Here is a 27,022-nt window from a genome sequence, read left to right on the forward strand (position 1 = left end):
AGAAGGGTCTAGGCCCGAAACGTCAGCCTTCCTGCTCCTCTGATGCTGCTTGGCCCGCTGTGTTCATCCAGCTCTACACCTTATAGTCTGATGGCAGAGTTTGGAAACCCACAGGTAATATCCTGTTCACTACTTCTCTCCTTAAAAGAAGTGCGATCAATACATTACAGTAACAGAACTGAAAATCGCTGGAAACATGAAACATTTCTTGTAAAAGCGCTATTTGTATAAGTTTAAAGATTTTCTTTTAAAAAATGTCCAGATTTTGCATTGATTTCATCAGTGCTATCTGTCTTTCTCCCTAATTGGTGGCGTTACAAAAGTAAATAATAATGGGGTACTCAGATCTATCTACTCATATTGTAACATATTGTTAGGAGAAAGGAATATTCCATGTGTGAATTCCTGAAGGAAATCTAACACCCCATGATGCCATTTAACAAAGAATGACAAAAATGAAGGCTGTCACTAATACCATTTAAAGTACCACATTATGGACATAATATTCCATAACTTGTAAACATATTGTGCTCAGAAAATATCTTGCTTTTTTTCTCTCCAAAGAATACCTGTACCTCTACCTTCGCCTGACATTATTGATTCCATGTTTGGATTACAGTGTGTTAACCTGCTCTTCTGGATAAATATGCCTCACACACTGGCCACACTGTCAATGTGAACAGGCTATCACAGCTGCTCCTAGCTGCTCCTGTGTTGCTCAAGATGTCTATGGGACAAATTCTCAACAAAGAATGATTTCTCTCTCTTCAATTTCGAGGCTGCTGTGGTAATATCTTTCCTCTTGCTGCCTATTCTGAGATCAGAATCTGAGTAAGATTAGGAGCAGAATGGGACCTTTCTGCTTTGCATGATCTAGCTACTTACTGAACTGAACAATTTCTGTTCTTATTATTCTTTCAGCTCATGGGCTGTGATGAAAATGCATAATTTCTGGCATGCTATGTTTCTGTTTTTTTGAATTCAAGGGTTAAATGGATCCTATACTTGTCTTGATTTTAAAACGGCAGTAAGAATTTAATCTGTTCATTAATTAGTTGGTTCTCCTTTAGTCTTGTGTTCAATGGAGATGGTGGATTATAAAATTGTGCACAATATGATGGAGTGAACAGAAGACTGCAGCTAAGGAAACAAGCCAATAGCCTGAGTGCATTTCCCATCTGTATTTTACAAAGACACCATGTTGTGCTTCATGTTGATAACACTGCATTCACTTTAGTGTAATCTACATCTTTATTACTTTGATCTAAAATTTAAGAGAACTCAGTCTTTGCCAATTATAGAGATCCACCAGTGGCAGCAGTTCAGAGTCATCCTGCAGAAGGTCAATATTTGCTTACCAAACAAGGAGGTGGAAGTTTTGTTTTCTTTATTCATTAATGGGATGAGGGTTGGTGCTGGCTAGGCAGCATTCATTGCCCATTCCCAAATGCCCAGAGGACAGTTCAGAGTCAACCACATTGCTGTGGGTCTGGAGTCACATATAGGCCAGACCAGGTAAGGAAGGCAGTTTTCTTCCCTAAAGGGCATTAGTGAACCAGATGGGTTTTTCTAACAATCGACAATGGATTCGTGGTCATCATTAGAATCTTAATTCCAGATATTTTATTGAATTCAAATTCTACCAACTGCCATGGTGGGATTTGAACCCATATCCTCAGAATGTTAGCTGGCTCTCTGATTTAACAGTCCAGCGATTATGCCACTAGAACATCACTTCTTGCAAGTTCGGAAAAAAATATTTTTGAAAAGGACAAGTCAACTCCTTCTGCATCTTTCTCTGATCTTTTTGGTATCAGTGGCGATGTCCAGCAGAAGTTGAAAACTGAAACATAGAAACTAGGAACAGGAGTAGGCCATTCAGCCCTTTGAGACTGTTCCACCATTCAATATGATCATGCTTAACCTCTGTCTCAATGCCATATTCCTGCTTTCTCTCCATATGCCTTGATGCCATTAATACCTAAAAATTTAACAATCTCTTTCTTGAATATGCTCAGTGAGATGGCCTCCACAGCCTTCTATATTTACAAATTACACAGGTTGACCACCCTCTGAGTGAAGTCATGTCCCTTCATCTCAGTCTTAAATGGCCTACCCCATATATTGAGACTGTGTCTCCCAGTTCTAAATTCCTCACCCAGGGGAAACATCTTCCCTGCATGCAGTTTATCTATCCCTGTTAAAATGTTGCATACTTCAATCAGATCCCTGCTCATTCTCCTGGATCCTGGTGAATATAGGTCCAGTCAAACCAATCTCTCTTCATTCCTGGTTTCAGCTGAGTGAACATTTGCAGCATTCTATCTCCAACACATTCATTTGGTGAGTGCTATATGGACAGTATTATATGTAAATTCACATTACCTTAACTGGTGCTTCTTGTATTCGGTTCAAAAAGATTTGTGTTTATTTTTCTGTTGTGGCACAAAGGGTCATGGAAATCTGGAACTTTCTCAAAGGGTTTGATCATTTGAAAGCTCCAAAATTGAAATTGAATGATTAACATTAGGTAAAGGTATAAAGAGATATGCACAAATGTAGATATATGATGTTCAGATAAAGTTGAACAAAGAACTAATTGAACTATAAAACATGCTTGAGGAACTGAAAGGCCTACTCCTGTTCCTAATATTAGTTAGCTCCTGTATATTGTGAGCTCAGCAAACTATCTACATTTTCCAATAAGCAATTGATTGCAATTGAATTACTTGCTTGATTTGATGGGCATATAATATAGGAGATAATATTAATTTTCACTGTTCACCTTGCTGGGGATGGTAGCACTTTGAGGAGAGTTGTAGCTTGTAACATTGGAACATTATCCTGGACTCCTTCACAACAGGTATATGAATACTCCTTGGGAAATCTGTAAGTCAGCAATTAGGATTGGACTAAACATTGACTGGGATAAAGCAAGTGTTCACTAGTTACTGCTATCTACAGTGGTTTGATTGCTTCTTAACTGACATCCTGTCCAGCAGTGGATACTAACCTCTGTGATCCCTCTGGAGCCACTACCTGATGTTCTATTATTGACACAGCAGATGTGAGCTGTAGCTTCACAGAAACTCTCTCTGAGATTGAAAATGAACATTGAAGTTAGCCATTTCTTCCTTTTTTAGTATTGATTTGATTGTGGGGCTTGTGGGGAGGACTGAACATTAAAAGTATTCCCCCTAAATAATAACAAACGATGTTGGAAATCTGACGTCAAAACTGAACTTGCTGGAAATGTTCAGCAGGTAAAACAGCGTCAGTGCTGACAGTAATAGAGTTAACATTTCAGGCTGATGACATTCTGATGAAACATCATTGACCTGAAATATTTAACTCTGCTTTTCTCACCGCTGTCTGATCTGCTGAGTATTTCAAGCATTTACTGGTTCTATTCCCTACCAGATAACTTTCTTTAAAAATGGAGAAGATCTTTTATTTATTCACAGAAGAATAAAGCTATTTCTATGACATTCCTTTTGTTGAAATGCAGCCTCCACGATTTCCAGAATCAAAGACTTGCTGCCAGTTTATGGAAAATGGATTTTACATCGTAAACAAATGAAATCAGCTAACAGATGCTTGCTTCCCAGCATTGAAATAAAAAGAAGCTTATATTTCTTGCAGTCTAGATCTCAGCCCTCTCACAGATAAGCACAACCAGAAACATTCAGCTTAGATGCAAACACCAGATGTGATGCAGTGTGGGTTTAGAAACTCTGGAATTTGTACCTAAGATTTGAGTGGGTTTCTTAAATCTAAATGTGGGAATTAATTTGCATTTCTCACTGCAGCAGAAACAATCTATTATTTATATTCAATGCAGACTATCTTGATTGGGCTGTTTACACCCAGTTCTTCGCAACAAAGTGGTGTTAGTTTGGACTTGCTCCAAAGCAGCCACGTTGTATACAGGGTTATAGTTCTTTGATATATAAAGAGACTTGTTCCCTAAAGGTTACGGTTTTCTATACTTTCTAATACAATGAGCTTTTCAACTATATGCTCTCATAAAAATAGAAGAATTTGCCTTCAAGACAAATTAGTTAGTAACTTCTACATCCGAGCTACTGGAGCTCTGCTTCAAACAAAGTTAGAATTTGTGTAAAATTCAGATGCAAGAATTACAGTAACAGCCACATTAGTCCAACATTGCTTTGCAATATTTGCAAAATGATTTTCATAAGTAGTCACTACAACATTTTGTCTGTGTAAAATACATACAGAATTCAGCCGTTTCTCAAATGCTGAAAGTAAAGGACAGTTTATGTTCCAAAAAAATACATTTTAGATTCCAACAATAAGTATAATCAAATATATCATGAACTCAATACATAACATCCACAGAACAATAATTTGCCTTACCTTCAAAGTTTCAACAAATATTTCTTACATTAGAGAAGCTAGTTTAGTGAAAGTTCCAAAAGTAAAATGTTCTTAATCCAAACAGTACAGTTTCAATTGTTCTACTGATACCATCAGTATAAGGGGATAGTTAAAAATATGCCAAAGTCAACAGAATAAGTCTGGTTAGTTTGAAAGTTTTTGCTCTGTGAAAAATGGTCATATGAACACACCCCCAATGAGCACAGACACACCACGCCTGCTTTAGCAATTCATCACGGATCACTTGTTCTTTAACTATTGAGATGCCAGTTACTGTTTGTATAAGGATATTGATTAAATATACACGCTCCATTGCCAAACTTCACTAAAATATCAAGTCGTATCTATCTTACTACAGTGGACTGTCACTTCAGACTGCCAATTACAAAAGCAAATGACACTCCCTATGGGTTTGTCTACATGTTTTGAAAGCTATGTGTGGGCTTGGAACCTAAAGGAAGGAGTGCTGTTTCACTGGCAAGTTAAAATATTCTTGAATAATTCTTTAAAAAATCCCACCAAACATTAGCTGTGCCTTTGTTCAAAAGGCAAAACATTGGACTCAATTGATTATATACTCTTGGACAGTGTTCATTTGGAAAAGATACGTAACTGATAAAATTGGATAAATCTGCTATCTTACCCGTTACTACCGAAGGTGGATTGGCCCAGGTCCATAGTTGGACTCATATTGCCAAACTAATTGATAGAGGGTGAAATTTTCCACTCCCTCAAGCGATGTGGGCAATGGCAAGCAAATTGGGAAAATGAAAAAATCTTACTGTCAATAAATATTTCCTAATTTTCCCCTTAAACCTTCAACTGCTGCATCAGTATCTGACTATTAAGTAGTTACAACTTTATTTCCATGCATTTCCTTCTCATATTAGTCCCACTCACCTCATTTATATGCCATTTCCAATTCTACTTTCTTTCCTTAAGAAACTAGACAGTGTCAATTCTCAGAATGAAGTCAGAGCTCACCAATTGCTGGTCCCAGACTTTATTCAACTCTGTCTTCACCACAACAATGCTGTATGCTCCATGGCAATGTCCTCCTCCAGTCCCTGTTCAAAAGGTTGACATCAGCAAGCACCAACTTCATCACATCATCACTCCTGCACTTGATCCAACTCTGACTGCACTTCCGTGCTTCAGGACTTCACTTTGTTGTCCAAGGGCACCTATGACTTGCATGCTTCTGCTACGTTACTTTGTATGCAGCACACATATATATTTCATGCCTCTAAATAGAATGCATCTTATGGCTTTTGTCTCATTTCTCAGATTTCATTTACTTTGTGCTTACTTAGAGACTTCCAGCCTCTTTGGTTTGCATTGTTTTTCATGCAGGGGAAGAGAAGGTGGATTGTTCTGGTTCAGAGGACTAAACAGTCCAAGGAGATTGTCAAGTAAGCATATGGCACTATGCTACATCAATAACACACCGACAGCATGTGCCAGCAATGTATGTGGTAATCACACTGCACGTCCTTCAATCAAATGACCCTGTCTGAAAGATAAAGGGGAGCAGTCCTTTGTGTGGCCAGGGGCTACCTCCAAAGTCGGTCAGGACGTATGTCCAATTACATAAAGTTGGCCATGGTCAGTCAGACACTTGGTCCTGTCTGAGTCTGGGGATCCTTGACACTGCAATCAAGATTTTAGGCCATGGTCAGTCATACAACTCAAATGCATCGAGACCAGGGACGATAGTTGAGACATTATTGTGGGGCTAGATCATGCTCAGTTGGGGTTGTCATGCCAAATCAGATCAGGGAATGGGTAATGGACAGTCCTGGGGTTTGAACATTGATGGTCAGGGATTTCACAGGGGCAATACATGGAGTCTTTGGGAAATTGGGACATTAAAGTTTGGATTGGATTGCTGAGCGAATAGCAATAGTGAAACGGGACAATTCAAAATAGAAGGGCTGGATATCATACAGCACAGAAGGGGCGGGGAGTTCTGGCAGGTGGGGTTTGAGTGAATTGAGCGAATCCCTCAAAGAGTATAAGGGCAGTAGGAGTATATCCAAGAAGAAATCAGGAAGGCTAAAAAAGGGACTTGAGATAGATTTGGAACATAGGGTGAAGAAGAATCCAAAGAGACTCTACAATACTTTAATGGCAAAAGAGTAACAAGGCAGAGAATAGAGATAGTAGGAACTGCCGATGCTGGAGAATCTGAGATAACAATGCGTAGAGCTGGATGAACACAGTAGGCCAAGCAGCATCAGAGGAGCCGGAAAGCTGACGTTTCGGAAGATTTCTGAAGAAGGGTCCAGACCCGAAACGTCAGCTTTCCTACTCCTCTGATGCTGCTTGGCCTGCTGTGTTCATCCAGCTCTACACCTTGTTATCTAAGGGAGAGAATAGGGTGCCTTAGAGATCAACAAGGCCGTCTATGTGGGGAACCACAGGAGATGGGTGAGAACCAAAGTGAATATTTTGCATCAGTAATTACTGTGGAGAAGGATATGGAAGCTAGAGAACTTGCAGAAATAAACAGTGATATCTTGAAAAGTGCCCATTTACAGTGGAGAAGGTGCTGGACATCTTAAAACGCATAAAGGTGGATAAATCCCCAGGTCCTGATCAAGTGCATGCTATAAATTTGTTGGAAGCTGGGTAAGAGATTGCTGGGCCCCTTGCTGAGGTATTTGTATCATCAATAGCCATGGGTGAAGTACTAGAAGACTGGAGGATTGCTAATCTGGTGCCACTATTTAAGAAAAGTGGTAAGGAAAAGCCAGGGAACTACAGAACTGTGAGCCTAACATCAGTGATGGGTAAGTTGTTGGAAGGGATTCTGAGGGGCAGGATTTATTCATATTTGGAAAGGCAAGGACTGATTAGGATAGTCAATATGGCTTTGAGTGTGGAAAATCATGGCTTGATTGAGTTTTTTGAAGAAGTAACAAAGAAGATTGATGATGACAGAGCAGTGGACGTTGTCTATATGGACTTCAGCAAGGCGTTCGACGAGGTTCTGCATGGTAGACTGGTTAGCAAAATTAGATCATGTGGAATCCAGGGAGAGCTAGCCAGTCGCATACAAAATTGGCTTGAAGGTAGGAGGCAGAGGTTGGAGGTGGAGGGTTGCTTATGGAATGGAGCCCTCTTACCAGTGGTGTGCCACAAGGTTTGGTGCTGGGTCCACTACTTTTTGTCATTTACATAAATTATTTGGATGTGACTGTAGGAGGAATGGTTAGTAAGTTTGCAGATGACACCAAAACAGGTGGTGTAGTGGACAGTGAAGAAGGTTATTTCGGATTACAACGGGACCCTGATCAGATGGGCTGATGGGCCTAGGAGTGGCAGATGGAGGTTAATTTAGATAAATGTGAGGTGTTGCATTTTGGCAAGGCACTTAGTGATAAAGTCCTGGGGAGTGTTACCAAACAAAGAGACCTCGGGGTGCAAGTTCATTGTTCCTCGAAAGTGGCATCTCAGGTAAACAGGTTAGTGGAGAAGGGGTTTGGTACACTTGCCTTTATTGATCAATGCATTGAATACAGCAGTTGGGACATCATGTTGCAGCTATACAGGACATTGGTCAGGCCATTTTGGAATATTGCATTCAATTTTGGTCTCCCTTCTACAGGAAAGATGTTGTTAAATTTGAAATGGTTCAGAAAAGATGTACAAGGATATTGCCAGGATTGGAGGGTTTGAGCTGTAGCGAATGGCTGAATATGATGGGGCTATTTTCCCTGGAGCATTGGAAACTGAGAGGTGACTTTATAGAGGTTTATAAAATCATGAGGTGCATGGATGGGATGAATAGTTAAGGTCTTTTCCCCTGCATGGGGAAGTCCAAATCTAGGGGATGTAGGTTGAAGATGAGAGCGGAAAGATTTAAAAAGAACTTGAGGGGCAACTTTTTCATGCAGAGGGTGGTGCGTGTATGGAACAAGCTGACAGAGGAAATGGTGAAGGCTGGTACAATTACAACATTTAAAGGGCATCTGGATGGGTACATGAACAGGAAGGGTTTAGAGGGATATGGGCCAAATGCTGGCAAATGGGACTAGATTAATTTAGGAGATCTAGTCAACATGGACAAGTTGGACTGAAGGGCTGTACATTTCTAATGCTATATAATTCTACAAGTCACAATCACTGCCCTCTACTTGGGATGAGTGTACATTCGATAGAGTATTGCAATTCTCAAATCCATGGACTCAGGGGACAAACTGAGGATATCAATGGTTACATAAAGGGCCGAATGTAAATAGAGGGAGGCTGAAAGAGGCTGAAACAGGGATAGGAAGACTAAAGAGAATATCAAGGATAGAGTGCAATCATGCTGTGGAGCCTGTCAATCACTCATTGAAATCTTGTCATCTGTGATCCAAAATCAACAATGCAGTAATGATACAAAATAACTGTCATTTATATGGTGTGGGTGGACTAAGTTACATCTTTATTCTTTTGGGGTGGATAACATTGTTTGAATCTGAGTCTGTGCTGGGAACAATTGCATTAATCATGCATCCAATGATTCAGTAATGTCATCCATCTGGAATCAAATTGCACTTCACTGGCTGCTCATTCATTTCCCAAGAATATACGTTATAAATTTTAATCTCAAACAATTCTGACCATTGTTTGGTTTGAACTAATTGTCTCCATGTAAGCTAACCAAATGTAATCAGTGGTAACTTAAACATTACCTGAGCTTGACATTTCTGAAACAAAGTTCCATAGCTATCAGTGGATCATAGCTATCACCACAAAGCTGTCACATTTGCAAACTGACATAATTAGTGAAGCGCAAGACTGCCTTTTCTGGGAGGTAGGGGAGGTATCACAGTGGTTTACTGCCAGAATTCAACTCCTGGTTGAGTTCAACTCCTCCATAGTATGAATACAATGGTTGTACTAAGTGCATTTGTAATGGGTTCCATACCTCAGAGCTTCTTATTGAGGTGTGGCATCGACTTCCTCGTGAAGCCTTCATGGCACATTGTGTCAAGGCATAACATGACGCTTCATTATGATTGGTGAAGTCTCAAGCGCACCATCAATGAATGGTGTGTTCTCTTTCTGACACACCCCACAGAGTATCTACTCATGAATCTGACATGAACATCCACATGGCTGGAGGCCTTATGCTTCTTAAGATGAGGTTTCTGTGTCTGGGCCACTGCAGCAAGGCCTTATGATATAATTTAAAAAGGGTGTGTCACATTATTGTCTCTTGCTGTGCTCTTCATGACTGGAACCGGCAAAGGAGGATTTCTGGAATGCGGAGGAAATGGGGATCAACAGCAATCTTCTGATGATGAAGATGAGCATCTGGACATTGATTAGGATGAAACTGCAGTGTGATAGAGCAATGCATTGCCGAGCCCAAGAAGCCAGAAATAACTCAATGAAACCCACTTCCAGGATGAATGAGCAGGGTTTGAACTTTGCTTAATTTAAGATTTTGTTGGTAATGTTGCAAGGCTTCCACCTTTGTGGCAAAGGATCCGTGGACCTTGTTATTTCTGCAATCTTTGACCTTTTCTGTTGTTGAATACATGTTTTTTTAGGCGTTGAACTATATGCTTGATACCTTCGGGTGATCCCACACCAAGTATCTAGACATTACAGGTTTGCTGACTGTTAGGGAAAATAAAACAGCCATCCGTGCGTTAGTTCACTAACATCAAATGGCACTAAGGTTGTGTAGCTCTTAAGGTCTCAGTCTGTATATGACATTCCAGTGCCGTGCAGTAAAATCTCTCATGACAGGCAGTAGGTTGAGGGAAATCCTGAGGCATTGCCTTTTGACCCTTTCATCGTTGATTAGGCTTCACTATACCAGAATGTTTATAAACCTTTAAATTGCCCTGAAATATTTGAGAATCCTGTAGGATCGGATTTAAAGTGAGAAGGCAATTCTTTGTGCAGCTGTCCTTGGTAGGCTAATGTTCTATGAGGGAGAGTAGGATGCTTATTGCCGATTGTACATGTCTCAACCTTAATCGTACTGCTTTCTTTTGAAAAGCCGATAGACACAATGAACATTTCCCTGCACAGATGTGTTGGTATCATCACTGCTCCATACTCTCACTCTCCCTGGGGAAGCAGTGGTGTAGTGGTAGTGTCACTAGACGTGTAATCCAGAACCCTGTGCTAATGTCGTGAGGACATGGGTTTGAATCCCACCACGATGATGAAATTGATTGTTGTTAACAACCCAACTGGTTCAATAATATCTCTTGAGAGAAGGAAATCTGCTGTTCTTGCCTGTTCTGGCCTGATATGACTCCAGACCCACAGCATTACAGCTGAGTATTCACTATCCCTGTACAATTAGGGTTGAGTAATAAATGCTGGCCTAGCCTGTGATACCCACACAAGGTGGTTATAAGTGTGGAAGATGTGTGCAGGCCAGGCTATAGCACAATCCCTACACATAGTATTTAGCCTCAATGTCATCCATATTAATGTGCAATGAGAGACAACAAGGTGCAGAGGTGGATGAACACAGCAGGCCAAGTAGCATCATAGGAGCAGAAAGGCTGACGTTTCGGGCCTAGACCCTTCATCAGAAAAGGGGGAGGGGAAGGGGGTTCTGAAATAAATAGGGAGAGAGGGGGAGGCGGATAGAAGATGGATAGAGAAGAGGATAGGTGGAGAGGAAACAAACAGATCGAAGAGGCGGGGATGGAGCCAGTAAAGGTGAGTGTAGGTGGGGAGTTAGGGATGGGATAGGTCAGTCCAGGGAGGACGGACAGGTCAAGGGGGTGGGATGAGGTTAGTAGGTAGGAGATGGGGGTGCGGCTTGAGGTGGGAGGAGGGGATAGGTGGGAGGAAGGACAGGTTAGGGAGGTGGGGATAAGCTGGACTGGTTTTGGGATGCGGTAGGGGGAGGGGAGATTTTGAAGCTTGTGAAATCCACATTGATACCATTGGGCTGCAGGGTTCCCAAGCGGAATATGAGTTGCTGTTCCTGCAACCTTCGGGTGGCATCGTTGTGGCACTGCAGGAGGCCCAGGATGGACATGTCATCTGAGGAATGGGAGGGGGAGTTGAAATGGTTTGCGACTGGGAGGTGCAGTTGTTTATTGCGAACCGCTTTCTTAATGTGCAATGCCTTGGCCGCAGTCATCAATGTCATGGTTAAAGGCTACCTGACATCTAAGGTTGTCAGTATCAAGGAGTCAGTTGCTAATGGCACTACCCTATCTTTGTGAAACAAAACATCACTTACTGAGAGGTCAAGGTCCCTCCTCCACCTCTCACTTTGCCATTAATGCTGACCTCCGATAGATACAGTGCTGAGGCGCAGGTCCATGCAAACAGCGAGCAGACACTGGATCTCACTCTCCATGACAGTCACCAACTGGGGCCAGCACAGTATTGATTACTTTAGTGGACTCCTCCATTTTTTGATCCATTCATCAATTTTCTCTGACAAACCTGCCTGCTGTTCCAGAGCTTGTCTTTTCATTTTCACAAAGTCATTAATGGCTGAGATCATCTGATCATCCTCTGTCTGAGCAGGTACCTCACCTCTGTCAGTCCTCTGAGTGTCAGACAGCTGGGCATTTCTTCCTGTAGACTCATATCAGTGATGCTCTCACAGGACTGTGTTCCTAAAGAGAACCCACTGAGATGAAAGTCTCTAAGCTAGTGGAGGGTGCAGGTGAAAGCCTTGCCAGTGAATCCACTGAAGGTTTAGTGGCGTTCTTCTCAGATTTGAAGATGGAGCTGAGGGTCACTGGTGCTGAGGGTCACTGGTGCTGATCCCTTCAGGATGGAAGGTCACTGGGTGCTGTTAGTGTCTTCATAACAGAAGAGAGGAAATTAGTTGTGTAGAAGGGTTAAAAGTTGGTGCAGTTTAAGAATGAGTAAGCACTGGGGGTAATGGCACAGCACAACACAATGAAGCTTACAGGGTTTGGTTGCCTATTGAGGTCTCCCTATCCCCACATGGGTGGTAATGCCCATCTGCAGCCATCTCCTTCTCTTCACACTGTGTGGGGAGCTGTATGGCGACCACCAGTATTGACCTTCCAGGTTGGGGGGCAATGTTTTGTGCAATAAGACAAAGGAAGGGGCTGAAGATGATGGAATTGGATGCAAAAGCCATTAGTGCTAATATGATAGATTACTATGAAATCCTGCTTTACGTGGTAATTATAGATATGCCAGACTCTGATCTTACAATTATAGTAGGTGAGGACAAATGTTTCTTCTTTGTGTGCTCCTGTCCGTGTGTTCTTAAGACTGTCTAAATTTCTAGTCTAGAATCATACAATCCCTACAGTGTGGAATCAGGTCCTTCAGCCCAACAAGTCCACACCGACCCTCAGAGCATCCCACCCAGACCCATCCTGCTATAACCCACCTAATCCACACATCCCTGAACACTATGGACAATTTTAGCACGGCCAATCCACCTAGCCTGCACATCTTTGGACTGTGGCAGGAAATTGGAGCACCTGGAGGAAACCCACGCAGACACAGGGAGAATGTGCAAACTCCACACAGACAGTTGCCCAAGGATGGAATCAAACCTGGGACCCTGGTGCTGTGAGGTAGCAGTATTAACCACTGAGCAACCATGCCGCCCATTCTAGTGTAATCCTGTGTCATATGTTCTAACTCCACCCACACTGTCCTATGTATGCTCAATGATGTGCAGCTCTATGACATCATCAGAAGTTGCTCCAGGATCCTGAAGCTCTTACACAAGTGAAAATTGCTGAGTGGGGCGAGACGCGTGCAACAGTGGGAGTTGTAGACATGATCCTTGGTGAGTGGCATGTGCAGTGGCAGAGGTGGAGAGAGTGGTGGCCATATGAGTGCAAGGTAGCAGAGAGAAGATGGTGACACTTACCATTGCAGGGTGTAGAAGATATTCACCTTCTTCCAGGACTGCTGTGCATTACATTCTACCAGGACACAGCAGTGACCCAGGTCACATCTCAGTCCAGGATGACTCTGTCTGATGACATGGCCTCCTTTAGCAGTCCACGGGATAAAACACTGCCCTTCTCTCCAGCACCTGGTCAATCACCACCTCCAGGTCCCTCTCAGTGAAGGGAAGCCAGTTTCCTTGTTCTGGTTCATGTCCTTCATGGTAATGGTTGAAGATACAGTGCGATGAGCAGTTCCTGTCTTGCAGCGTTTGAAGTGGTGCACAGCTGGGCTGTAAATATAGTGCCAGCAGCATCAACACTAGAAGCTGCCAGCAGTGGCAGGAACCTCTGCCTCTCCTGCTGCTTGATTCCATGAGAAAAGTGCCATAGAACTCAATTGCATAATGATTGAGGCGATAAGCAGCAGTTTGTGTGAGAAGAGTCACTTTGAGCCATGGCGGAAAATGCACCATGAACCTCATTTTACAAAACACTTCAACTGAAAATACAGCTGGAAGTGATTACTGCTAACCAGTGCTATCTGGAATCATGTAAATTGTACCAAACACATAACTAGCATTTCAGATTCTGAGACATTTATAGTTTTAAATAATGTACACCCACAGATTATTAAAGATCCTGCATATGACATGCACTTCTTGTTCACAACCCTCATTTCTCACAATTTTCAATCATACCTTCCTGTCCACAGTTATCTGTGTAAATTGTTAAATCATTATTTCCATTCAGTTGTTCTATATTAACAGCCACACTATAGTTGCCGACTTTGACAATTAATTTTCTCAGCCATAATGACCATCTTCATGTCTTAAAACTACATTTTAGTCTTGAACTTTGTCTTCTATCTTCCCTGAAAGATGCTCTTGCTGGTTGAGTTGCAAGTCCAGATCTTCTGGCCAGTGGTCATTCTAGGCACATTGCTGTTGTTCACCAACTTTTCTATGACCTATCAATACCACCTAGTCTCTGATCCCTGTTAGGGAGCAATGGATCAGTGCAGCTTCTCCAGGATGAGGCCAGCAAGGAGACTGGGGTCAAGGAGAGGATCTTTAACCACAATTGCAGCTGTATTCAGGTAATTTTTTTAATGTCTCAAGTCATGGCATGAACATGTTTGAGGTATTGAATAGGTAGGTGCCATGCATGAGTAGGTGAACAGGAGGGTGGGTAGGTGGGTGACGTGGATGTTAGTCAGATGACTGCAGGTCATCAAGGGTCTGATTGGAGCATAGTAGGATGGATAGTTGATGATTGGGGATAAAGGGATAGTTGATTGGGTCAATGGAATTAGCCTATCAGAAACTTAAACTTCTTGGGCTCTTTCCATGAAGGTCTGTTCCATCAGGATCTCTTCAGAGCCCTGACACACATTTCCCAACTTGTACCCTATTTCTGACTGTTTAGAGACGGGGATATTTGGGTCATGGTTTACACTGCAATAGATCAAATGAATTGGGTTTCCTGGCACATAGCAGGAATCAGCCCAAGTAAATAACTTTCTTGCCTATATACCTCAGCTCCCACTGGGCAGATTCTTTATCAACAGAGCTTTGGACAGAACACGCAATCTTTAAACTAGTTCACAAGAATCAAGAAAGCTGGTTTGCAGATCCAGCAGAGGAGATCCAACCAGTGACAGGAGTCAAAATAATTTGTGAACAGTCCATCAGTGGACAGTGTTTTGTTTTAGGACTCTGATGTCTAATACTTACTGAACATACCATAACAATAACCTTTATATTAATTCCCTTCTGACTTTGCTCCATTATAATGGACAGGAGAAGGTCATGTGGTGGGACTAATGAGTGAAATACATGGAAAGTGATGCTGTTCTGTTACATACCAAATCCTGCTGCCATTTTGACAGTGGTGGACATTGGGGTTCTGAATGTCCTCATGTATACAGGCAGGATGCATTTTTATGTATTTAAATTAGGTTCCGGCAGTTCAATCATCCAATTTGCATTTAGCTGCTGGGCTTGGGAAACTGAAGCTGCCTGCTCCCTGCAGTTGCTGCTTTTTCATTCCTGTGAGCCAGAAGGACAAGGGGCAATCCCTCCCAGACATAAAGGAAGCATTCAGACTTCCCCTGTCCTGATCACAGAGAATTTCTCCTTCCTGAAGGGAAAGTGCAAGGACAGAACTGGAGGATGCTTCTTTTGTAATCTCAGCATTAGAGTTACTGTTTTTCTTGGGGGAATTTGTAAAAGACAACAACCAAATCCTGCAATAAAAAGCTTCAAGCTGTTAGATTGGTACAAACTGAGACAACTATCAACTTGTTAGATGTAACTAAATGTCTTTGGTGAGAAGGCAGCTGCATATGCAATGCAAAGCAGCAAAAACCCCTACAGCGCTAAGGTGGTAAGAGTGATGTTATATTGATCTTCAATGAGGCAGTTTAATATTTAGGATCAGAAACGTATCAACAGCAACTCTTATGTAAGTTCGGCTCATTATTTTAAAATGACTACCATGTAGTTATGCACTGACATTTGAGAACAGCAATAAGCTAAAAGACAGGTTAAAGGAAAGGCGGGTCTTGTTATCCATCTCTAGGATTATATCAAGACGTTTGTTGCAGAGCTAGTAGGAACTGCCGATGCTGGAGAATCTGAGACAACAAGGTGTAGAGCTGGATGAAAACAGCAGGCCAAGCAGCATCAGAGGAGCAGGAAGGCTGACGTTTTGGGTCTAGACCCTCGTTCTGAAGAAGGGTCTCGACCCGAAACATCAGCTTTCCTGTTCCTCTGATGCTGCTTGGCCTGCTGTGTTCATCCAGCTCTACACCTCGTTGTCTTATATCAAGATCTTGGCAGCTTCTGATTACAACTCAAGATGTAAGCATCAAACCATACAGTTGTAGGCAGTTGAGGTTACTGTTATACTCCTGCTTGCTGCACCAGGCTCTGACAGGTAGCAGTCTGTATTAGCACTGCAGCCAGGCCATACAATAAACGTAACTTGCTTGGCTTCAGAGTTAATATTTAATTTTGAAGTAATTCTGTATCACAAGGATTGTTTTCTCCAAGATGTCCATACTAATGTTCTGTTTCTCCCACCTTCAACATTGAATCTTTATGAAATTATTGTTTCTCCTTCCATTCATTGTTAAAATGTTTCTTTATTCTTATTCCTTTAAAGCTGTTTTAAATCTATAGCATCTCAATGTTGTTTGCAATCTATTATTTTCAAGTATGTGTCCTTGTATTAAATAATACTGTCTAAATTCTGATGTTTTAAAGTTCCTTCTGAACTTTCTGCTCTGTGTTCTCGCAATTTTGAAGGTGTTCCTTTGTCTACAAGCTTTTCAGTTCTGTATTATGGCAAATACTGTATGCAATTCTTGCAATAAAACTTTAAATTCAGCTAGCTAAGAAACTTTATTTTATTACTTATTTCAAGCTTTAATTTGTGCTAAATAGCAATGCTTACTAGGGATTTCTCAACTTTAAAATCATCAATATGTCTTCTGAAGCCAAGATGGATATTTTCTGCTTCTTTATTGGCAAAATGGACATTTTCCTTGCAGTCTAAAACATAATGTATGTCCTCTTACACAATGTTTAAAATAAACTTCTATGACTGTGGCCTTAGTAATTCTTCCAACTGCAATGACAGTTTCAATTACATATATAACACAGTGTGGAGCTGGAGGAACACAGCAGGCCAGGCAGCATCACAGGAGCAGGAAACTCAAAGAAGTGTCTTGACCCGAAACGTCAGCTTTCCTGTTCCTCTGATGCTGCCTGGCCTGCTGTGTTCTTCCAGCTCCACACTGTCTTACCTCTGACTCCAGCATCGGCAGTTCTTGCTATCTCTGAGTTTCAATTACATGTCCTGATCTTCTAAAGCCTTAAGATTCTTCTAATATTCTTCTTCTGGTAACTTTTCAAATTTGACATTTTGCCACCTTAAATAAACTCTATGGGGTTTATGGGCTTTTTTAAAATGAATTTTACCAAAAGTTGGCTAAATGGCAATTTTGGCAAGTTTCATGATGGGTTTCTCTCCATAAGGCCTAGTGAATTTTCTTGCACTATCTTTCCAAACTATTCATTATCTATGCCCCCTACCCACATGATGACTGCTCATCATATCTTCCCACTTGCCACAGACAGGAGTCCTGCCCACTGACAGGGCCTCCTGCAATTCCTGGTGCTAGCATCAATTTTAAAGCCCAGCCATGCACCAGGTCAAGCATTAGCTGCTCTAAGTGGTTTACTTCAGTTATCCCCAGACACATCAAGGGAGTAATTGACACCCCGCTTTGCCAATGAGTTGTGGAGGTCCTGCTGAATGGGGACTGTATGCAGTTACAGCCCTGACATGCTGGCAAGTAACATAGGTCGGAGGAGCAGGCTGCGAGCTGGAGTTTGACTTCCATGTGGGAATTGTGACCATTTAGTTTCAATCCAGAGGGTGGAGAATGGGAAACTGCACATCAATGATATGAGATGAAGCACGAATGAGAATGCTAATGCATTCAAATTGGCAGATGGAGGCCATTTGGACCATTGTGTCCGCACTGTCACTCCAAAGTGCACCCAGCCTAGATCCACCCTGTCATTGTATCCCCGCATTTCCCATGGCTAATCCACTTAGCCTGCATATGTCTGGGCACTACAGGGTAATTTAGCATGGCCAATCCACCTAACCTGCACACCTTTGTGAGAAGAAACTGGAGCTCCCGGAGGAAACCCACACAGACATGGGAGGACTGTACAAACTCCACACAGACAGTCGCCTGAAGGTGGAATCAAACCTGGGTCCCTATGGCTGTGAGGCAGCAATGCTAACCACTGAGCCGCTGTGCAGCCCTTTCACTACTCAGTAATGAGAATCCCATCTCACCGTACAACAGTTGGTTAAAAATGGGAGACAACAAGGTGCAGGGCTGGACGAACACAGCAGGCCAAGCAGCATCATAGGAGCAGATCTTTGTTCTTGATGGCAGGAAACACCTTTCTGGCCAACTCATGTGATTCTCCCAGCTTTCTCACCAATGACCACATTGTTCACAGGCTGGGAAGATTCTGTTCTATCAGTTTCCTGATGTTGCAACTTCAACTTAAATTAATTTTCTGGCTTTATGCCTCATAGAGAAAACTGGCAATGGTGGTGATGCTCATTTTGAAGTATAATTACTCACTTTCCCTTCTATCTTTTCCAGCCTGCTCGTTTGTGCTGTTTTGTAAAGTTATTCTTCCCTTATGCCATGGATTTCTAAATTTACTCTTAAGAGTCCCTACTCACTCTGAAGAAGTCTTCTTCTCACTGCTTCCTGGTGTGGCTAGTTTTCACTCTCTTTCTAGCCCATACTGTTTTTCCTGCAGCTCTTACTAGATCTGAGGTGGACGTTGTTTTTTGTGGAGTGCTGCTTTGGCCCTGTTGCTGCTCCCAATAATAATCTTAACTGCTGGTCAGTTTACACATTTCAGCTCCTGACTGTTTGTGTCTTCTTAAAGCTGTAATGTATTTAAAGTGATAAACTTACTTGTCTTCGGTAACGTTTTTCTCGTGTGTCAAAATGGATTCCATTGTTGTTATGTTGAGTTTTTTTAGCAACAGCGAGAAGCGCTGATCACCATGTGGTATTAGGCTCTGGATCAACACACAAGCGGCTTGTATTTGGGCTAGACTGCTACCAACAATCTCCTTTCTCTGATGACAATAATGGCCAGTCTAATTAGCAATGGTCGAGAATATTATTTATTCTTACTATTCATTCTTAATGAAAAAAATGTCTTCTCTTACAAAACAAGTTTATTGTATGATAGCAATAGGTACATATTAAAATGACTAGTTAGACATAATTACTCAAGCCTGTCAAGAGGCAGCAATGCCACATCTGCCCCCATCAGGACTTTGTGCTAGATTCTCCACCAAAGACTGTGTGACACCATCAGATTAGGTGGGGTTTAATGCAACTTCAGCATTAACTCTTTTAGAAGCATTACCTTATACAGCATCCACAAAAAGATATGCGTGTTTATCCAATTTGAGATATATTGATAAACATTTCTGATAATCCAACCTTGTCTGTGTCGTAGGTCAGATTTACAAATCAGCAGAGATTTCAGGAAAACAAGCAAAATTCATTCTGCTGCATTTGAATGATTCTGATTTCTCCATGGGCCTTTGCCAAGTTTTGAAAAAGTTCAAGGTTCAACCTATAAAGAAAATTGGCAAATGTACTTGTTAATCACAGAACTGATCAGAAAACTGATTAAATGTTGGTGTCTTATATCTTTCATCTAATAAAGAGACTTATGAAACACTGTGGTAAAACTTAGAACCAGCTACCTTCAATGAAAGATTTTACCGTTCTCAGTACTATTCCTGTAATGCAATACAATCTGATTCTTCAAACAAGCACTGATTAGACAGAAGCAAACCAAGTTCAGATTACAAAACGATGATGATAATTACACATTATATTGGTGATCCAATAGCAGCACAACCCAGAGCCCCCCTGAAGACAGGGTCAGGGCAGATGAGGCAGAGGTCTGTCAGAATGACCCAATGTAACAGAAATTACTACGCTGATCCCTGATTTTCTCATTTTTGACACATGGACACAGACTTCTCATAAAGAGATGATAAATTCTGATATGAACTTATGAAAATGTAACAGCAGCAGCCAGAAAAAGACACTCTGGTCCAGCTAAACCTTCCCACACAACTGCAGTATTGTGTATCACAATCCATTTAACCTACCTCAAAAACCATGTCCAGTGAGAGTTCATATCTCCAGAATCACATTGCATTAGATACCAAATATTACTAAATTGCTCCACAATGCAACACGGATTGCCTCCTCAACACACCAATGCAGAGACTGCAATCCCCATTGTATATCCTGTGTGAGTTTGAAGCCTGTTGATGTTGTGGTTCTTATTTGAATGGCATGAATCAGGATAGGAAAGTCTATTCCAAAATATTTAAAATGGATATGAGGAGATTTTGTTTTCTCACAGTGGCTCATGGGTCTTTGGAACTCTTTGCTTCAAAAGATAGTAGAAGTAGTCTTTGAATATTTTTAAGGTAGAGATAGATGCTTGATAATCAAGAGTGTGAAGAATTATTCAGAGGAAGCAGGAATGTGGAGTAATCAGATCATTTACGGCTGTTGAATTGTGGAGCCGGCTCAAGAGGTCGACTATTTAGACTATGACTACATGTGGCATCACAACAACTGTGATAACATCAGCCTGCTCTCTTTGGACTCAGGCAGGAGGTTGCCTGAATAATATTCCTGCAGTTGCACAAAATTTAGTGTTAAGAAAATCATATTTACAATATGCATAAAAGTCTTATTGTTACCATTGGAACAAAATGCAAATGCATTAGAATTGCTTTTGATTAAAAATAAAACACTCAAATTTTGAGATTTACAGTACTTTAACAGAAATCTGCTTGAAATACGATGTAAGTGGAAAATGAGGTTCACAAAAATATGAACAGTGGATGATGTTATGATCATTTTTTTCAATTTATCGTGGATGCAAAGAGTGTAATTTTACAGGATTCACATCTTTAGAATTTACAAGACAGAAAAAAGCCTGAAGGACTATGGAGAAGGCAATATCAAATAAAAGCAGAGGTAAGAATGCTAGAGATGCAAAAGTGTATTGCCTAATAGGCAGATATTTACAACAGTAAAGTACATAAATCAACACAATAACTTTATTTTGAACCAAGTGCGTTACCATCCAACAGTCAAGTTTCCCACAGGCAAGAGGTGAAGGCTGTGTTTAACATTTCTTCATGTGTGATGCAGTTAGCAAACAAATAAGTCTTATAAATGCACCTATATAACCCAGCATTGGTATCCTAAATATATAGATTCGCATAAAATTATGTTACACTTTCCTTGTTCAATGGTTCATTAAATGGAAGACATATTCATGATGCCACTATTCTGAAAGCATTGAAACAACTACTCTTTATTTGCAAAATGAACCTCAACATTTCAAGATTTCTTAACAACAAACCAGCTATTGTGAAAGGTTATTCAAAAAATGGGTTAGTAGGATGTTGAAAATAGCTTGAAATGTGAAGCATGCTGGCTGAAGACCATCACAATTCTCTTTTCAAAGAAAACTGCAGAAGTCGCCTATGTTGACCTATGTGTTGCTTGGTATTGAGTATTTTAACTCACTCGGAACTGTAGTACTAAGTATGAAGATTGTGACATTGAGCTTACTTCAAGGACCGTATGTATCAGCAAAGATCTTTGCTTCAGAATATAGGGTCCACTGGATATGACACAGCATACATGCTGGGCATGATTCTGTGCCTATTAATCTCTATTCATTGCCATGTGATAGTGCAAAACCTGGTCAAATGCAGACACAATAGAAAATTTGAAAGGGATTAAGAACCATTCAGGGTAATTTCATGCATCTTCAAGCGACCTGCTGTACAACTGTATGTCTTCTTTACTGGTGGTGTTGAATGTATTACGATCATGGTGGAAACTCAAACTTTTAAAAAGAAATTCAAACTCCCAATCATTTACTGAATGAATTATGCTGCAAGATTTAACATGAAAAAGAAAAACTGTTCAAGAATTAAATAAAGCAAGTGTTTTTAAATTTTTGATTTGATTTATTATTGTCACATGTACCAAGATACTGTGAAAGTATTGTTTTGCATGCTATCAAGGCAAATCATACCTTACATAAGTATGTCAGCAAAATAGAACAGAATGCAGAATATAGTGTTACAGCTGCAGAGAAGGTGCAGAGAAAGATCAACTTTAATGTATGAGAGGTTTGTTCAAAAGTCTGATAACAGCAGGGAAAAAGCTGTTCTTAAATCTGTTGGTGCGTGTTTTCAAACTTTTGTATCTTCTGCCCAATGGAAGAGGATGGAAGAGAGTATAAGTGGGATGGGAGGGGTCTTTGAATATGTTGGCTGCTTTCCCAAGGCAGCGGGAAGTGTAGATGGAGTCAGTGGATGGAAAGCTGATTTGTGTGATGGACTGGGCTGTATTCCTAACACTGTTGTTTTGAATCTATTTATTTTTAAGCCCAAAAGTTTTAGCTATTCCCAATCTATTTTTATTTCCAACCAAGAGTTCCTCTAAACAAAAAGGGTCTTGAATGTCCCTTCATCTTTCCTGGGATAAAGTGTGCCACAGCCCTCAGGAGTTCAATGTAATTCTTGCCTCAGTATTTATGCTATTCCCTGAAGTATGAGATTTTGTTGAAGTTCTTCTGCAAGCATCCAACTTGGCAAACCTTTCAACTCTCCTTCAACACCTCATGATTACGGACTCTGGAATTCGAACATGGGCCTCACTACATTCTTCCTCTATAACATCAAATCAGAAAATACCTCTGACTTCTGATAGTCTTCTGATACTGGCCTAAACCTCCTCACAGATTTTCTTCCTGTCTGTCTGAATGCTGCACTGGACCCAGACCCCAGCTGCCTGGCTTTGTGAGAAATCATGTAGATAACAACTAAATGTAAAATTTAAGCACTCTACAATCTATCTCCATGGCAAAGTGTCACACCTGGGATGTCCCAGATGAAGATTTAATTACTCCCAACTCCCAACATTCCTTTGGTTCTGGGGAAACTAAATGAATAAGTTGAACCTCTTATTGATCCTTTGGAGACTTCTTATCTTAATGAAGAAGCTCATTAAACAGTCACGCATTGTTTAAGATTTTCCTATATCCCACTTTGACCTTTTTTTTATTCATTCACAGGATGAGGATGTTGCTGGCTGGATCAGCCTTCCTTGCCCATTCCTTAAAGCCCAGAGGGCAGCTGAGAGTCAATAACATTTCTGTGGTTCTGGAGTTACATATATAAAAAAACACAGCCTGGCCACCCACTGAGTTGCATTTGCTTGATATCTGTTTGTCATCATCTCAAACCAGGTGTTTCCAGTTATGTTACATGTAAAAATTTCAATTCCCAAACTAAAGGTTATACTCCTACAACATGTGACTCATAAAATTAGATTTTCATAATGCATAGCGAGGGTATGCTGAGAGAATTGGGAATGGGAGAATAAAGAAAAAATCTTTTTTTCCCAGAAAACTAGAAAGTACAAGCCTGTTCTTTTATGTACATCTGTCCAGGAGACAACGTGAAGCTGAGAAGTTAGATCAAAGCTTTGATTCACCAAATAATAAAAGAACTCAGTTCTCAAGCTAAATAACTTTTCTAAAAGTTACTTGGGCGATTATATCTGAAAATTATTTCTAAATTGAACACAGGTTGACAGCAACAACACCTGATTAACAAGGTGACACTGAAAATGAGCTGATGCTTGAATCCTTTTCAAAGTTTTTACATAGATCATAATCTCCCATAGCCACCTATGTTAAATGCTGTCATATTATCCAATAGACAAAATCCAAAATGTTAAGCAGCTTTTACAGGCCTCAGGAGAAAAGCTGTTGACAGCAGAGGCAGAAAAATAATAAAACTAGACATTTGTCCAAACACACTGAAGAACTGGAAAACTAATAGAAAACATTTGAATCTCCCCTTAGGATTAAAAGAATGAAAGACATTTGTAATTGTTGGAAACTTCCAGTTTTAGATTTAAATGTGAAAATGTCATTCAAGCTTCTCTTTGCTTCTTTAACCTGCTCGCCAGGTCCAAACAACAACTCTCTGAAACATTCCTTCGTTTGGCATTAGGCCAAAATTCATAAAGTTCGAAGGATGGCTGGATAAAAGGGAGTACAATTTGAAACTCAGTGCAGAGCAGCCTAATTCAGATGTAGCCTAAACCTTAACAAATAAGAGAAAAATGAATGCCATTAAATTATGAGGGATTGTTCAACAACATCTCAGTGGAAGACAATTAGAACACCTTTAAATGCAGGATGTGGAGTATGTAAGAAAATCTATGCTAAAACCAACAAGTTTGAATGTAAACATGATGCGAAGCAGATTAGGAAAAATGTCTGTGTAAACCATTTAGGAAGCAAGAAGAAGGGACTGGCTGCAATTAATAAAAGAAAATACAGTAACATGATTAAAGTGCAACCAAAGAACAAATTGGACATCTGGGAATAAGCATAACTGCTGTGCCTAAGCATAACAACAAAAGATTCCTTCAGTACTGCAGTAGACAGTAGATGGCCAGAGATTAAATATGGTTGCAAAATTGATGCTGAACACAAAGGAGTGTCTATTCTGAATGATTATTTTCTCCAGGTACTTACCAGAGAAATATATGTTGCACACCTTCCTCATAAGAATGCATCCCATGTAAAATTTGGTCTTGTGATGTTTAATGTTATGATGAGCAGCTAGACATCCATTGTGTGTGTACATTTCCCAAATATCTGATGATAGTAAGGCCTCATGCTTACTCAGAGACCGAAAGATAACAGGGGTTGAGAACAACAGAATTCTTTTAAAATGTTGCAGCAGGCTTAAAAGCAACAGCAAAACATTGTGGATGTCAGGTCAGTCTCACATGTTGCAACGGATGAGGAAGAGAATTGAACATAATAGGAAGAATCTAGATATAGGTGGAGTCTAGATATAGGTGGAGGGGTGAATTGTGCAATGGAAAAGGGCAATGGTCAACTGACTCTGTGGTTTCAATTAACATTATTGGACTTAGAGAATACACCTTACTCCATATGGCCCATAGGCAGTGCAATGAAGGCAATGACTTCCTCAATCCAGTTCCTTTTAGCTTCAGTTATCCTGCTGCAATACCAACTCTTTCACCTGCTTTTCAAACATCACAGCAGTTTGTGCCTAATTATTTACAGGAACACACAAACAGTAACAGGCTGCTTAGCCCTTTGACCCAGTTCCACACTCATTCAAGTAAAATATGTCCAACCTGTGACGTTTCCATATACCTGTCTCTGCTCCATATCCCTTACCATCTTTGATAGATTGTTGTTATTCTCAAGAGTTAAAATTAACAATTAATCTGACATCAATTGCTGTATGCAGAGCAGAGTTCCAAAATTTGACTCTGTGAACTGTTTCCTAATGTCACTTCTGAAAAGTAGATTCTAATGTTTAGACTGTGCTCCATAACCCAAGACTTGTCAACCAACTGAACTAGAAAGCCTGTTACTTCCCCTTGATCACGTCACCCATTGACTTGCTACATTTCAGACAATCCAACTCCTTCTAACTTAGTACATGGAATAAAGGGGCCGGACTTTCGCAGTGCTGACCACACAGGAAAAGGGATGGGCCAGTAAGAAAAACATCCACAACATCGTATAGCCTAAAGTTTCATTCTTGTTACTGCCCACTCCCATTTTCCTGAGGGAGGATGAGAGGGTAAAGGGAATGTGCCTTGGAACCCACCCACTCCAATTACTCATTCATCTCCAGGAATCTTTCCAATTTTCAGAGATGGAGCTGGAGATTGGCAGCTATCTGTCTGTTATGGTGGCTGCATGGAGACGAGGCTCATTCTGGGGAAGCAAGTCAAGTTTTGTATTTTAAAATTTAAAGAATTTACCTGTTTTGTAGCTAAAGTTCCGTTACAGGTAAGGGGAGGATTAAGAACTTTGCCAGTCAGAGGATCATCACCCTCCTGGCATTGTTTAGGCATCTTGAGCACCAAGATTGACGCAGTTAGAAATGAGTGGTGTCCCTCAGAAACCTCTGGAGGTCACTAGAGAGGTGGAGCAGTAGCCTGCAGGGCTAGGCCAGAGAAGAGGGCAGAAAGACACATAGGACAAGATGCTATCCTGAGCATGAGATGAAAATCCCAGTAAGAACTAGTGCTAAAGGAAACTGCAAATTTCTAAGCAGAAGGTCATAGATAGCCATGTCCTTGTCAACTGCAAACCTTTGTTGCATTTCACAGGCGCCTGTGCATTGGTATATTGTGCGAGTGACAGATACTCTCTTTATAGATGCTGGATTACATATCAGGATCGCAGCTGATGGGGCATCTCAGACTCAAAAGGTGCAGGATCTAGTTTCTGGAGTGGCCAGCTGGCCCCTCTAATACCTTGAGACAGAGGGATATAGCACTAAACCCCAAGAGAGGTGTGAGTGTTACATAATGAAATAACCTTCTTCTGCCACCTTCTGGGTAGAGCACCTGCCTCATGGGTTACAGGCTTCATGCTCCCCTGTGCTATCGCGGATCCCCGTGGCAAGTTATGGCACATTCAGTCTTCCTTAGAACAAACTACAACATCAGTGATGTAATTAGTGATAGTCTTCGTAACCATTACTGACCCCATTCCCAAACTTTAATTAAAGAACAAATCCATCCCCAGTTCAATTAAGAGTTCAGCGCAGGGAAATCTGAAACTCACACAGCTTCCCACTAGAGGTGGGTTTCTGACACAAAACAGACCTGTTTCTGGTTTCCCATCTCCAAAGGAAAAATCCTCACCCCAGGTAATGTTCTAAGGAATCTAAACTGTACTCTTTCCAAGGCCCACACATCCTTGTTAAAGTGTGATATCCAACCTGCTCACAGTTCTCCAGGATTGCTCTAACTAGGGTCCTGTACAGATAACGAATGACCATTAACCTCCTTACAGTCTAACCCTTCCTTGGTATTTTAATGATCACTATACACAGATCCCTAACCACTGAATGTCTGCCACTATACCATAAACAGAGGAGATTTCTAGAAACCAAGCATGTGCATGTAAATGGGATTTCATCCCATTTAGAATGTAGGTACGGAAAGTCAAGGCAATTTGAGACATAGATTCTCACTCTAGCAGGTGTAGGGCTTTGTTGTTCCTGGGCTA

General features: G+C 41.0%; 2 protein-coding genes across 4 annotated transcripts in view; both read right to left on the reverse strand.

Moving 5' to 3' along the window:
• The window catches only part of LOC109920764 (KN motif and ankyrin repeat domain-containing protein 4-like), a 63,094-nt gene extending 58,583 nt beyond the window's left edge, over positions 1–4,511 (reverse strand). The window contains exon 1 of the mRNA XM_048601689.1: positions 4,381–4,511. The gene's annotated coding sequence lies outside the window, so the exon portion shown is untranslated. The remainder of the gene's footprint in view (positions 1–4,380) is intronic.
• A 14,526-nt stretch (positions 4,512–19,037) lies between these two features.
• Positions 19,038–27,022, reverse strand: part of si:dkey-51e6.1 (uncharacterized protein LOC558617 homolog) — a 65,604-nt gene continuing 57,619 nt past the window's right edge. The window contains exon 4 of one of the 3 annotated variants that reach the window (XM_048601691.1): positions 19,038–19,462. In XM_048601691.1, coding sequence (XP_048457648.1) covers positions 19,451–19,462 — 12 coding nt within the window. In that variant the 3' untranslated portion in view covers positions 19,038–19,450. The remainder of the gene's footprint in view (positions 19,463–27,022) is intronic. The other 2 variants (XM_048601690.1, XM_048601692.1) reach the window with 2 other exon arrangements.

This window comes from Rhincodon typus, chromosome 10 (genome assembly GCF_021869965.1).
Source record: "Rhincodon typus isolate 14 chromosome 10, sRhiTyp1.1, whole genome shotgun sequence".
NCBI lineage: Eukaryota > Metazoa > Chordata > Chondrichthyes > Orectolobiformes > Rhincodontidae > Rhincodon > Rhincodon typus.